At 42.9% G+C, this 12,864-nt stretch overlaps 1 protein-coding gene across 4 annotated transcripts in view; it reads right to left on the bottom strand.

The window, feature by feature from the left end:
* The window catches only part of MYO16 (myosin XVI), a 610,989-nt gene that overhangs the window by 142,849 nt on the left and 455,276 nt on the right, over nucleotides 1–12,864 (bottom strand). For all 4 annotated transcript variants that reach the window (XR_006215346.1, XM_042980064.1, XM_042980054.1 and 1 more), the window contains exon 24: nucleotides 4,254–4,329. Coding sequence is in view for 3 of the 4 variants with exons in the window: in XM_042980064.1 (XP_042835998.1) it covers nucleotides 4,254–4,329 (76 nt within the window). In the remaining variant the exon portion in view is untranslated. The remainder of the gene's footprint in view (nucleotides 1–4,253; nucleotides 4,330–12,864) is intronic.

Raw genomic sequence — 12,864 nt, 5'->3', positions numbered from 1 at the left:
TTGGCTACAAATTGGAATAGCACAGTGAAAACTGTATGCGGCGATTGGAAATCTAGAAGGCACGTTTCTCATGTCCCCTATGTCTGTATGTAGATAATCCTCACGCTTTAGTTTCCTTTTCTACAAAGTGACCATCACATACCCACCTTGAGGATTATACAGGATTAAAGTGTGAAATAATGTGCATATCATTTGGGATCCTGCCAGTGGTCAGTGGCAAAGCAGTGTTCCTAACTTTTCCACATCCAGATTATTCTGCTTGCTCAGGCTAACATACTTAGTGGCAATTCGTACAAAGGAAAGTCACCACATTAATAAACAAACAGGGAACCAGGGAGAAGTGTCAGAGAGGAGGGAGAAACAATTATGGAATGCAGGAAGCAAAAAGGGGCTCTGTGGTACTGGATGAAAATTAGAGCTCTCAGGATAAATTCATGATTGTTAAAAAATTTTTAAAAAATGTTTATTTATTTTTGAGAGAGACAGAGACAGAATGTGAGTGCGTTAGGGGGAGAGAGAGAGGGAGACACAGAATCCGAAGCAGGCTCCAGGCTCTGAGCTGTCAGCACAGGGCCCGATGCGGGGCTCGAACTCACCAGCCGTGAGATCATGACCTGAGCCAAAGTCGGACGTTCAACCGAGTCACCCAGGCACCCCAAAATTCATGATTTTTAATATAGGGCTGCATCTCTGTCTGTTACCTGTATATCTTTAATTGTCTAGTTCACAAGGGGCCTAAAAGCAAGGACAATACAGTAGCAATGAGCTCACAAGCCCCCAGCCTTCAGTGTTCCTTAATACCATTCTTCTCTATGATAAACCTAAGCGTGTCAGGCACACAGCTGATTCTGAGGCGTAGAAGATGATCCCAGAACATTTTGGAAGGCAGGACTATAAGACAGTGCTAATAAAGATCATGAGAACCTGAAAAAGAACGTAGGGGCTGGCTTGAGGGGATTCTCACTGGCCACGTCTTGAGCAATTTTAGCATCAAAATAAAGATAGTCATAGACTGTGATTCACTGAATGAAAAAGAATCCATGAGTCCATACTGATAGCAGTCTAATTCATCAATGAATGACCAAGGGGAGATCGTACAGTTGAATGTTACTATTGATGGGAAAATTGGTGGGGGGAGCAGAAAATCACAATAGCGCGACCATAAGAGGCATCATTGATTTAGGCAAGAATCATTCCTGCACCCCAGCCAGCGGATGACGGTCTGACAATATTTCCTTGCCTCACCTCCCTCACAAGCTACTTATCAACTACAGAGTAAAACAGCAGCTTTCAATTACGGAAGCCGGAAGGATGCCCCCTTAACAAGGCCGTGCCACCAGTAGGGTCTCAGACTGTCACTGTGTTCTCCAAACAGGAGGGGCTGAGGACCCTCCAGCACCTCTGTGGGGTTCCCACCGAGCAGGGACGGGCTGACACCCACGTGAGGAAACTGCAAATAAATCCAGATTGAGGGACAGCCTTCAAAATAACTGGCCTTTAGGTTTTAAATGTTAGTCACGAAAGAAGAAGAAAAGCAGAGAAAATGTCCCCGATGAAAGAAGACAGGAGGGAAATGGCACTCAGTGCAGTGACTGGCCTTGAACTGGGGGGAAATCATTGTGAAAGACATGGCAGGGGTAAGCGACACAGAGATAGGAACTGGGGGTTAGACATTAGGATCGTGTCAAGGTTCAGAACTCTGATAGTACCGATGTTTTGTAACATACTGTCCTTGATCTCAGGATGCATACCAAGGTGTGTCGGCAGAAAGATGCCTGTGGCTTACTCTCAAATGGTTCAGAAAATACATGTACACACACACGCACACACACATGCACAGGCACACAGAGGGAAGGGACGGGGGAGTAGAAGACAGGGTGGGAAGATGGGAGAAGATAGAGGAAGAGAAATGAAGAGAGGAAAGTAAATCTGGGGAAGGGCATTTGGGTGTTCTTGGTACTAATTTTGTAATTTTAGACTTGAAATCGTTTCAACATCACCAGTTTATGTTGGACTGGGAAGCATCCCCTGCAGGGGTCTACAGACATTATCACATCGAGTGTCTTCCTGCCAGCAAATCGGGATAAGCTAACTTTGGTGTGCCGTTTATGAGCAGGTTTGTGGAGACGCTCAGAGGTAAAAGACACAATAGCTGTTGACCAGGTATCACACAAACAAAGGTATGTTTGTTCAGATCCCGCAACAGACCCTACCACCTTCCCCATGTGTGAGCTTTTTGATAATATGAAGACTGAATTAGATACTACAAACAAAGTACCTTGCAAGGTACTCGAAAATAAAAAAAAATTAAAAAAGCCAGAATCTATAAATTACACTTGCTTTTAACAATTACTTACGACATCAAAACATTTTACAGATTAATAAAATACTATCATAACCATGCCTCTTTTGTTTACATGATAGAATAGGTGAGCAATCATGGCCTGTAGGTCAAATCTGGCTCGTGGCCTGTTTCTGTAAACAAAGTTTTACTGGAACGCAGACCTGTCCAGTTGTGCTGTCTACACCTGCTCCATCATTATAACAGCAGAGTTGAGTAGTTGCAACAGAGACCTACAGCTTGCAAAGCCTAAAGTGTTTATTCTCTTGTCCTTTATAGAAAACATCTCCCATTTACCTATAACAAGACACTGTAAATTTCATCCTCTTGTTCAGACGTACCTGCAGCTGAAGGCACTTGGAATACAACAAGACTCACTTCCTTTTTCTTGGAGCTTATTAGCAAGTGTACACAAAAGAATGACTTTGAAATATAGGGACGGTGTTAAGATAAGCAGATAATCACAATATCACTAACCGCCAGGGGCGCCCGGGTGGCTCAGTCAGTTGAGCCTCCGACTTCAGCTCAGGTCATGATCTCACAGTTTGTGAGTCTGAGCCCCCTGTGGGGCTCTGCGCTGATCGCTCAGAGCCTGAAGCCTGCTTCTCATTCTTCTGTCTCCCCCTCTCTCTGCCCCTTCCCTGCTCATCCTCAGTGTCTGTCTCTCAATAATAAATAAATGTTAAAAAAAATAAAAATAATTTTATATCACTAACCGCCACATTCTCTTTCAAAATATATATTCTATTGCCTGAAATACAAAAATAAAGAAGGCACGGCACCGACTTCAAAAAACACGCTATAGATTAGATCTTCAAAAAATATATGACTTGAAAGGTCATTTATTTATATGACTCCAAATGGAAGTTGACATCATTAAAAACTAGAAGGAATATATTTGAAATGGTAATTAGTAGGGTCAACTATTTCAATTCTCTCTTTCTACATGATACTCTTTCAATCTCACGCCTTCCCCACCCGTCTCCGTTTCAGGAGAGCTCGGTAAGCAAAGGTCTGAGAGACAAGCAGAGTAATTCCCTGTGAAAAACTACACTGTGCATCCGCTCTGCTTGATTGGAGGTAAGTATGTGCCTCAAACCAGCGGTGACACGGATGTCTTGTTTCCAGCTCGGAGGCACTTAACTATCTCATGAAGGTCTATCGCTCTCAGGGACCCCGTTCATTTAGAGCAACTTACAGCACAAAAGAGGATATATTTTGATCCACTGAACAGGTTGTTTGGAAAATGAGAAGCCCTGCAGAACTGCTAATAAGAAAAGAATTGCTAGAGGAGGCAGAAGATACATACTGGTTCACACAAACGCACCACATGTAAATGCCATATAGTAACTTACATGTTGCATAGAAACATACATGCGCCTAAAGTGCTAAGATTCACTGAGTAGAGGGGCCTATAAATTTGCACTGATACATGCATCCACGCATGTATGTGTGTGTATATAAATTTGTACACTCCCTCTGCTCCGTGGGCTTTAATTCTTTATAACTGAAAGTACGTAAGAATAAAATACCACCCTTAGGTGTGCTCCAGAGTCATCTTAAGTAATGGAATTCACCCTGCTATGGCCTAAATAATTTTGGAAGCTGTATTCGTCTTCATTAGTCGTCACAAAAGAGCTTTTTTATATTCATATCGCTAGAGTGGTAAAGGTATTTTATATTTCTATCTGCTAAAAGCTTTGTTAAATTATGGTTTCTACTAGACCCCAAATTAAATTGTAGCCAATGTCCAGTGTGGCAAGATCCATTCTTTAATATTCTGGGCTTTAGGATGTAAGAGATATTTCAATTATTCCGTAGCTGGTGGCATATTACCAAGGACAATGTTCAGAGACGGAGAGACGGAGAAATAAAGAATGTGTGGCATTTTAACCGTAGGGGGAAAACTTACTTTTCATTACAAATAGAAGATTCTGTGAAAGGGAGTCTTTATTTTTTTCAATTGCTCCGACAATTTCATACGTTACCTATAATAAAAGAAAATGGCATAGTTACTAATGTTTAAACATGGCCACCAAAATAATTTCCTTTAAAGAATAATTTGACTCAGAGGATGTTTTCAATTATTCATTAGAGAGGCGTGTCAGGTCTTCAAGTTCACGTTACACACAAGTTCAAAGCTCCCATCCAGGTGCCGTCTTTCTGCACATGAAAAAAGGGACACCCCTCCTGCTCTAATTTTCCAACTCCCCCTTCTGACTGCGAGTTCAAGAGAACATGGTGGTGGCTCCCATTCATGCAGGCCCCCTTTATTCTCGAGGACCCTACCCTACTCAGAAAACTCACTAAACCAGGAAGGAGGACTCCGCCATGCCTGGGGAAGGAGGAGTGATTTCGGTTTGATAAATTCAATGGTCTCTTTATTGAAAAGGTCATTTTGGATCATTTAAACACTTAATCTGAAGTCTTTAAAATCAAGAAAACATGGGGCACCTGGCTGGCCAGGTCAGTAGAGCACGAGACTCTAGATCTCTGGATTGTGAGTTCGAGCCCCATGTTGGATGTAGACATTATTCAAAAATAAAGTCTCTTAAAAAAATGAAGAAAACGTAATGATTCTGAATTAAACATATAAACACAGACCCTCCCCCCCGCCCACACACACACACACACACACACACACTAGACTACCTGATTTTCTCTAACAACATTCCTTGCTGTTTTTGCTCCTGTTCTGGCCTTGTTTTGTAATGGCCATTTCTACATCCTGCAGTAAAATTCCTGCCATACCTTAAGGGTAGTTACTATAGACTGTTCAGCTCTGTCTGCCCCCCATACTTAGCAAAATGCCCTGTCCATTGGGCACATTTATTTGTTTTTGTTTCAAGTTTTTATTTAAATTCACGTTAGTTAACATACAGTGTAGTATCGGTTTCCAGAGTAGAAGTGATTCATCAATTCATCAGTGATTCATCACATCCATACAACACCCAGTGCTCACCCAACAGGTGCCCTCCTTAGTGCCCATCCCCCATCTAGCCCATCCCCCACCCACCTTCCCTCCAGCAACCCTCGGTTTGTTCTCTACAGTTAATAGTTTCTTACGGTTTTCCTCCCTTCTTTTTCTCTTCCTCCCCCTACGTTCATCTGTTTTGTTTCTTAAATTCCACATATGAGTGAAATCATAGGATATTTGTCTTTCTCTGACTGATCTATTTCACTTAGCATAATACACTCTAGCTCCATCCATGTCATTGCAAATGGCAAGATTTGAGAAGATATTTTCAAATGACATATCTGATAAGGGGTTAGTATCCAAAATCTATAAATAATTTTTCAAACTCAACATCCAAATAATAAACAATCCAGTTAAGAAATGGGCAGAAGACATGAATAGACATTTTTCCAAAGAAGACATCCAGATGGCCAACAGACATGTGAAAAGATGCTCAACATCACGGACCATCAGGGAAATACAAATCAAAACTATGATAAGATACCACCTCACACCTGTGAGAATGGCTAAAATTAACAACTCAGGCAACAACAGATGTTGGCGAGGATACAGAGAAAGAGGATCTCTTTTGGATTGTTGGTGGGAATGCAAACTGATGTAGTCACTCTGGAAAACAGTATGGAAGCTCCTCAAAAAGTTAAAGATAAGGGTGCCTGGGTGGCTCAGTTGATTAAGTTCAGGTCATGATCTCACGGTTCATGAGTTCAAGCCCCACGTCAGGCTCTGTGCTGACAGCTCAGAGCCTGGAGCCTGCTTCAGATTCTGTGTCTCTCTCTGCCCCTGCCCCGCTCACGTTCTGTCTCTCTGTCTCTGTCTGTCTCAAAAATAAATATTAAAAAAAAATTTTAAGTTAAAAATAGAACTACCCTACGATCCAGGATGGGACACATTTATTTTTTTATTTTTTTTTATTTTTTTAAACATTTATTTATTTTTGAGACAGAGAGAGACAGAGCATGAACAGGGGAGGGTCAGAGAGAGGGAGACACAGAATCTGAAACAGGCTCCAGGCTCTGAGCTGTCAGCACAGAGCCCGACGCGGGGCTTGAACTCACGGACCGCGAGATCATGACCTGAGCTGAAGTCGGCCGCTTAACCGACTGAGCCACCCAGGCGCCCCCAGGATGGGACACATTTAATAAATATTTGGTGAAATGAACAAAAAGGTTGTGTTATATTATGACCAACTATAGCAAAACATGGTGCTGTCCATTTCATTCAAGATTGTGCTGTTGAGTCTTTCATTTTCACAAGATCATGTGCTTTGGAAAGTTTTCACGAATGGCCCCGGGATGTGGAGACATGGAGAAAAAAGATAAAGGCCTCCTGTTAAAACTAAAGTTCAAAATTTCTCAGTTGGGAGACTCCAGTTGGTCAAGTTCCCTGGAAAACAACATCTAGTACACACATCCAAGTACAAATAAATGCTCAGCGAGGGCAGTCTGACGCTCGTAGGAAGCGTGGGGTTTAGCACAACTTCATACTTTGTGTAACATTAGCAAATCTTGAATTACTTTGTGCTATTTTGTGACGATGTCACTCTCAGGGTCTTTCTTCGTGTATGAAATAATACTCTGAAGGGCACTCCAAGTCTGAGAGCATCTGACTAGGGTTGGTTGACCACATATGGACAGGATTTCGATGTACAGCTCAACACAAGTATTAGACACTTCCCACAACAGCATATTTCTTTATCATCACAATATAATAATGCAAATGACTGAGAACACGTAACGTAAAATTGGCATTACTGGAGTGTTAACGTATCGTTCTAAACAATATTTTTTTCTGGGTCCCAAGTCTGGAACGAGATACTTCCTCAAGAAGCCCTTGCGTACTTGAGGAGAAAATCAAATGAGACTCCCTCCTGAACCCTGGAGGTGATTAGCAGCACATTATTGGGGGGGGACTCAATGTTTCTAGTTTTCAGTGGATGGATCCAAGAAGTATACACACCCAACAAACACATAGGTGAGTGTTTAATTTTTTTTCTTTAATCTCAACAATAAAATACAACCAGATTCCAAATTTGGTCTCTGAACCATGACAATTTCTTTACATCAGTGACATTTACTATTGGCTTTGTCAAAGGCAATCTGAAAATCTAAATAAATGATACCCACTCGTGCCCATTTATCACGTCCATATATAACCTGCTACAAACAGCTTAAAATATTTCTGACTTAAGCTTTTAATTTTGAGATACTTGCAGATCCCCATGCGGTTGTAAGAAATAAAACAGACAGATCTTGTAGACCTCTCACCCAGTTTCCTCCAATGGTGACATCTTGCAGAACTATCACAACCAGGGTAGTGGCGTTAATGCAATGACATTAATGCAGGACATTTACCTCAGCGCACAGATGCCACGTGCTGCCCATTTATGGCACACTTACCTCCCCCAAATCTGTTGAACATGTTGGTATGAGTCTGCTTCTGGGCCCTTTACTCTGTTTCATTGATCTGTGTGTCAATCCCCCCACCACTGTCTTGATTACTGAAGTTTTATAATAAGACACTAAATTAAATGGATGAATTCTTCCCCAATTATTCTTTATAAAAATTGTGTAACCTATTCTAATTTAGTCACCATTCCATATAAACTTCAGAATAACACTGCCTATCTCTATCTCTATGCCTCGACAAATTTTTGCTATGATTTTGATCGGCATTGCATTAAACCTGGGTTGCGATTTGGGGAGAAGGGTTACTATGTTGACTACTATGTAAGTTACTATGTAACTTACATACTATGTATGTTACTATGTAAGACTACTGCCCATACTGTCTTCTAAGCCGTGAACATGATGCGCATCCTTCTATGCAGCTCTCTGGGTTCTTTCATCAGTGTTTTGTGGGTTTCAGCAAACATATCGTCTGCATGCTTTGTTAGATTTATACCTCTTCACATTTTTTAATGAGCGATTGTAACTGTTATTGTATTTTTAATTTCAGTGCTCCTTATTAGAATATAAAAGTACAATTGATTATTTTGTGTTTATGCTGTATCCTGTGACCTTGCTGAACTCACTTATCGGTTCTATAAGGCTTTTTTCCTTTTTTAGTAGATTCCTTGGGATTTCATACACAGACAACCACATCATCTATAAAGAGGGACAGAGTTATTTCTTCCTTTCCAATATATCTGCCTTTTCTTCCATTTCTTGCCTTACTGAACTTGCTAGGACTTCAAGCATTGTGTTTAATAACAGTGGTGAGAACGGGCATCCCTCCCTTCTTTCTGATCTTGTGAGCAAAACACTCAGCTTTTCACCATCAAATACTATGTTAACTGTAGGATATTCGTAGATGCTCTTTATCAAATTGGGGTTGTGTGTCCCCTATCCCTATTTTCTGAGTGTTTTTATCATGAATGAATGCTGAATTGCCAAATGCTTTTTCTGCATCAAATTGATATGATCATGTGACTCTTCTCTTGTTTAGCCTATTAACATGGTGGGTTATCTTGACCGATTTCAAATATCAGACCAGCTTTGCATCTCCAGAAAAAGAAACACATTATTCACAGTGGATCATTCTTTTCATACATTGTTACTTGCAGTTGTTAATAATAATAGTCTTTTTGCATATGTGTTCATGAGGGATACTGGTCTTCAGTTTCCTGTGTCTGTGTGGGTGTGGGTGTGGTTGTGTGTACTGTCTTTGTCTGGGTTTAGTACTGGCCACTACTAGTTTCATAAGATGAACTTAGAAGTGCTCTCTCTTCTATTTTCTAGATAAGACTATGTAGTTACTGTTAATTTTCCTTTAAACGTTTGGTAGAATTCTCCTGTGAAACCACCAGGGATTCCAACTTTCCTTTGGGGAAGATTTAAATTACAAATTCATTTCCTTGATGCTTATGGGGACATTCAGTGATCTCTTGCATTGGGTCAACTGAGGTGGTTTGTGCTTTTTGAGAAATTGGTCCATTTCATCTAAGTCGTTTGTGACAGTTGGGTGTCGTATCCCTTCTGATCTTTCTGATGTCTGCAGGGTGTGTGGTGACATTTCTTGCAGCTTGTGTCTTTTCTCCTTTTTCTCCTTTTCTCCTTTTTCTTTGTCATTCTTTCTACAGGCTTGCCATTATTTTGGTTATCTTCAAACAACCAGCTCTTTGTTTCATTGATTTCCTTTAACTTGTTTCAATTTCATTGATCCCTGGTCTTGTTACTGCCTTCTCTTTGCTTGCTTTGGGTTTACTTTGCTCTCACTTCTCCAGGTTCTTGAGGTAGGAGCTTAGATCACTAAGACTTTCCTCTTCTCTCACATGTGCATTTAGTGATATAAATTTTCCTCTCGGCAATGTTCCTGCCGTGTCTCACACAGTCGGTATGTAGTGCATATTTTCATTTTCATTCAGTTCAGCACATTTTTTTCCATTACCTGGAGACTTCCTTTTTGATCCATGGATTATACAGAAGGGCACTGTTTGGCTTCCAAGTATTTGGAAATTCTCGTGGCATCTTTCTGGTATTGGTTTTTTAGTTTGGTTCCATTGCGGGAGGTAAGCCCACTCTATATAATTCCATTCTTTCTGAACTTCTTTATTTTTTATTTACGACCCTGCATGTGGTCTTTCTTGATACACCACCCTGCATGTGGTCTTTCTTGATACATGTTCTGTTGGAACTTAAAAAGCAGGCATATGCTGCTCTCATCGTCATAAACGTTCTGTAAACGAGTAGAACCTGTTGGCTGACTGTGCTGCTGAGTTCTTCTCTGTCCTTGCGGAGATCCTACGTAGATGTCCGGGCACGTGTCCAGAGCAGGGCGTCAAAGTCTCTAGCTTAAACTTCTGTTTCAGCTGGCTTCCTTTCATGCCACTCAACAGCCTTGTTGCTGCCACGTGGGAGAAGTCAAGCTCTCCATTCAACCACCTCTGACAAAGAAGAGGAGGGCACTCTCATCACTGCTGGGCAGAGAGGTGCTCTGGTCTCTTGTGCCCCTCGTCCTCCCTCCCTGGCTTCAGGGTGAGCAGGTGGGAGGGGCTGGCATGCCCCTTCACTGCTTCCTATGTGGGCTCCACCGAGGGGGTTTGGGAGAGGGGAGCTGTGGCCAGGTTAGCTCTGGGTGGTGGCGAAAGTCCCGGCCCCCGACAAGGCCTCCTCTGACATCCCCCTCCAGTAGGGAAGTGGGGGGATAACACAAATTCAGAAACTTAGCACAATACTAACATCTGACCTATGCCTAGCCACCTCAGAATTGCATGCCCTACAAGGAAACTGTATTTTAACAAATGTAACTAAATGGCTGTGTTTGTTTTTGCTTTAAAAAAAAATCAAAGAAAACAAGGTGGTCACAATGAAAAATATATAATCGAGACTAAAACAACACACATTTACTTTACTTTTGTCCTAAATGGATGCGAGAATGTGAAGTTAATTTTGAGAACAAATGGAATATAAGAACAATGATCACTCACATCGGATCCTAATCAATCCTCACCATCTGCAGGAAGACGTCCATGTCATTGAACAGTATCTCTGATCAATCCTCACCATCTACAGGAAGATGTCCACCTCGCCCAACAAGATCACCAGTCGGTATTCACCATCTGCAGGAAGACACCCATCTCACCCGATGAGATCTTCAATCAATCCTGTCTACAGGAAGACGTTCACCTCATCCAACGAGATCCCCGACCAATCCTCACCGTCTACAGGAAGACGTTCACCTCATCCAACGAGATCCCCGATCAATCCTCACCGTCTACAGGAAGACGTTCACTTTATCTAATGAGATCCCCGATCAATCCTCACCGTCTACAGGAAGACGTTCACCTCATCCAACGAGATCCCCGACCAATCCTCACCGTCTACAGGAAGACGTTCACCTCATCCAACGAGATCTCCAATCAATGCTCACCATCTGCAGGAAGACGTGCACTTTGCCCAAGGAGATCCCCGATCAATCTTCACCGTCTACAGGGAGATGTCCCCTCATCCAGCAAGATCCTCCCACATGTGACACATTTTCTTTGCACCGTCCTCCTTTCGGCCACACTGCTGCCAAATCCCTCCCTTGGCGCCCATCCTGCCTTTCCCTTTAGCAAACTCTCCAGCTCCTCCAGCTGCCAACGGCCAGTCTGGTGCCCAGGCCCGACGCCTGGCATGCTGCAGGGGAGAAAGCCGCAGTCTTCCGGGACAGCATGCCTGCTGAGTTCCAGCTTCCACAAGTCACGACGCCCGGAGGGTAAGCAGGTCAAGATGCTGGGCCTTCACGACTTCTCGTCTATAGAACACGGACGGTAACGTCAACCTCTCTCCGCGTCCTTCTCCATCTCTGTCTGGCTCTCTCAAGGTGATTTTGAAGACAAGTGAAAGAGGTTGTTTGCACTTAGCTTTGTACCATATCTACGGTTTTCTAGACAACACCCCCATACCTCCTTCTAATGATCACCTGTGCCTTCTTCTCAGACCCGTTCCAGAACTTTTTACCATATTGACCTGAGAAAAACTCATGAGTCCTGGATGTTATCTGCTCAGTGGGCTGTCCATCCCGTAGCTGTAATTTCGTCAGCCAGCATCCGCGTATCACTTCACAAAGGAATTGCTTCCAAACATAGCAAGAGTGTGTGGAGCACGTCAGCCACGTACAGCTGGGCATCTGGGCCTCTAGGAGGCAGAGGGGCAACAAGGGCATAGAAGAGAAACCACAGAAACCGGAAGATCTTAGTGGGACAAACACCCCTGGCTCCCAGAATCCAAAGGGAGGCGAGTCTCCAAGTCTGGTTAAATGGACAGAGAAATGTCTATGAGAGGGAAACCACCAAGGAGAGACTCAATCTGTCCCGGAAATCACACATGGCTTTGTGAGATTGTGATGTCACAAGGACAGATCAAGGTCTGCCCTCTCAGCTGTGTCCCCAAGGCGGAGGGACTGATGGACAGGTGCTGCGGGGGCTGCAGAAAGCAGGTGGGAGGCAGAGGCCTTTCTAGGTCACTCAGGATGGGTGGCTGTCTCTCAGCCATGCCTTGCCTTTCCTTGCTGGTTTATTATTCGGGGATGAAAAGAGAAAAACATCAAAGTAGCAAAAGATAGAGGCCAGTCTACCCTTTCAAATACATTTTTTTTTCCTTTTTCCCCTCTGCCTTTACATAACTGGACCTCCGACTTTATTTTTTTTTTTCCTCTTAAGGATTGGGAGATAGGATTCATGCTTTAAGTGGCGGCGTCCCTCATGCATGTAATAGAGACATTTATATGCATACGGCCCAATACAAATCTTTAAGGAAGCTGTTACGTCTTTAAAGATCTCCTTTGGAAGGAGTCCGCTCAATGAAACGACTCCGGAAGACCTAGCATTTTGCTTCTGTTTCAGCAGTGAGCAAGGCTCCTGCAAATGCTTCGGTGTGGGGGGCTGAAGGAGGGGGTGCGGTGGGAACCAGGGATCAGGGGCCGTGCGCCGCTCTCTGGAAAGTACTTGCTGTAACACTCCGGCACTACACTACACACAATTAAGAGACAAATTACGTTAGCTATATATGTAAAAGAATAAAGCTTTCACCATGGCTACGAATCACGCCTCATCCAGCTACCTCGT

This window comes from Panthera tigris, chromosome A1, assembly GCF_018350195.1.
Source record: "Panthera tigris isolate Pti1 chromosome A1, P.tigris_Pti1_mat1.1, whole genome shotgun sequence".
NCBI classification, from domain to species: domain Eukaryota; kingdom Metazoa; phylum Chordata; class Mammalia; order Carnivora; family Felidae; genus Panthera; species Panthera tigris.
The sequence above is the reverse complement of the archived record's forward strand: the minus strand, read 5'-3'. Positions and strand labels throughout refer to the sequence as shown.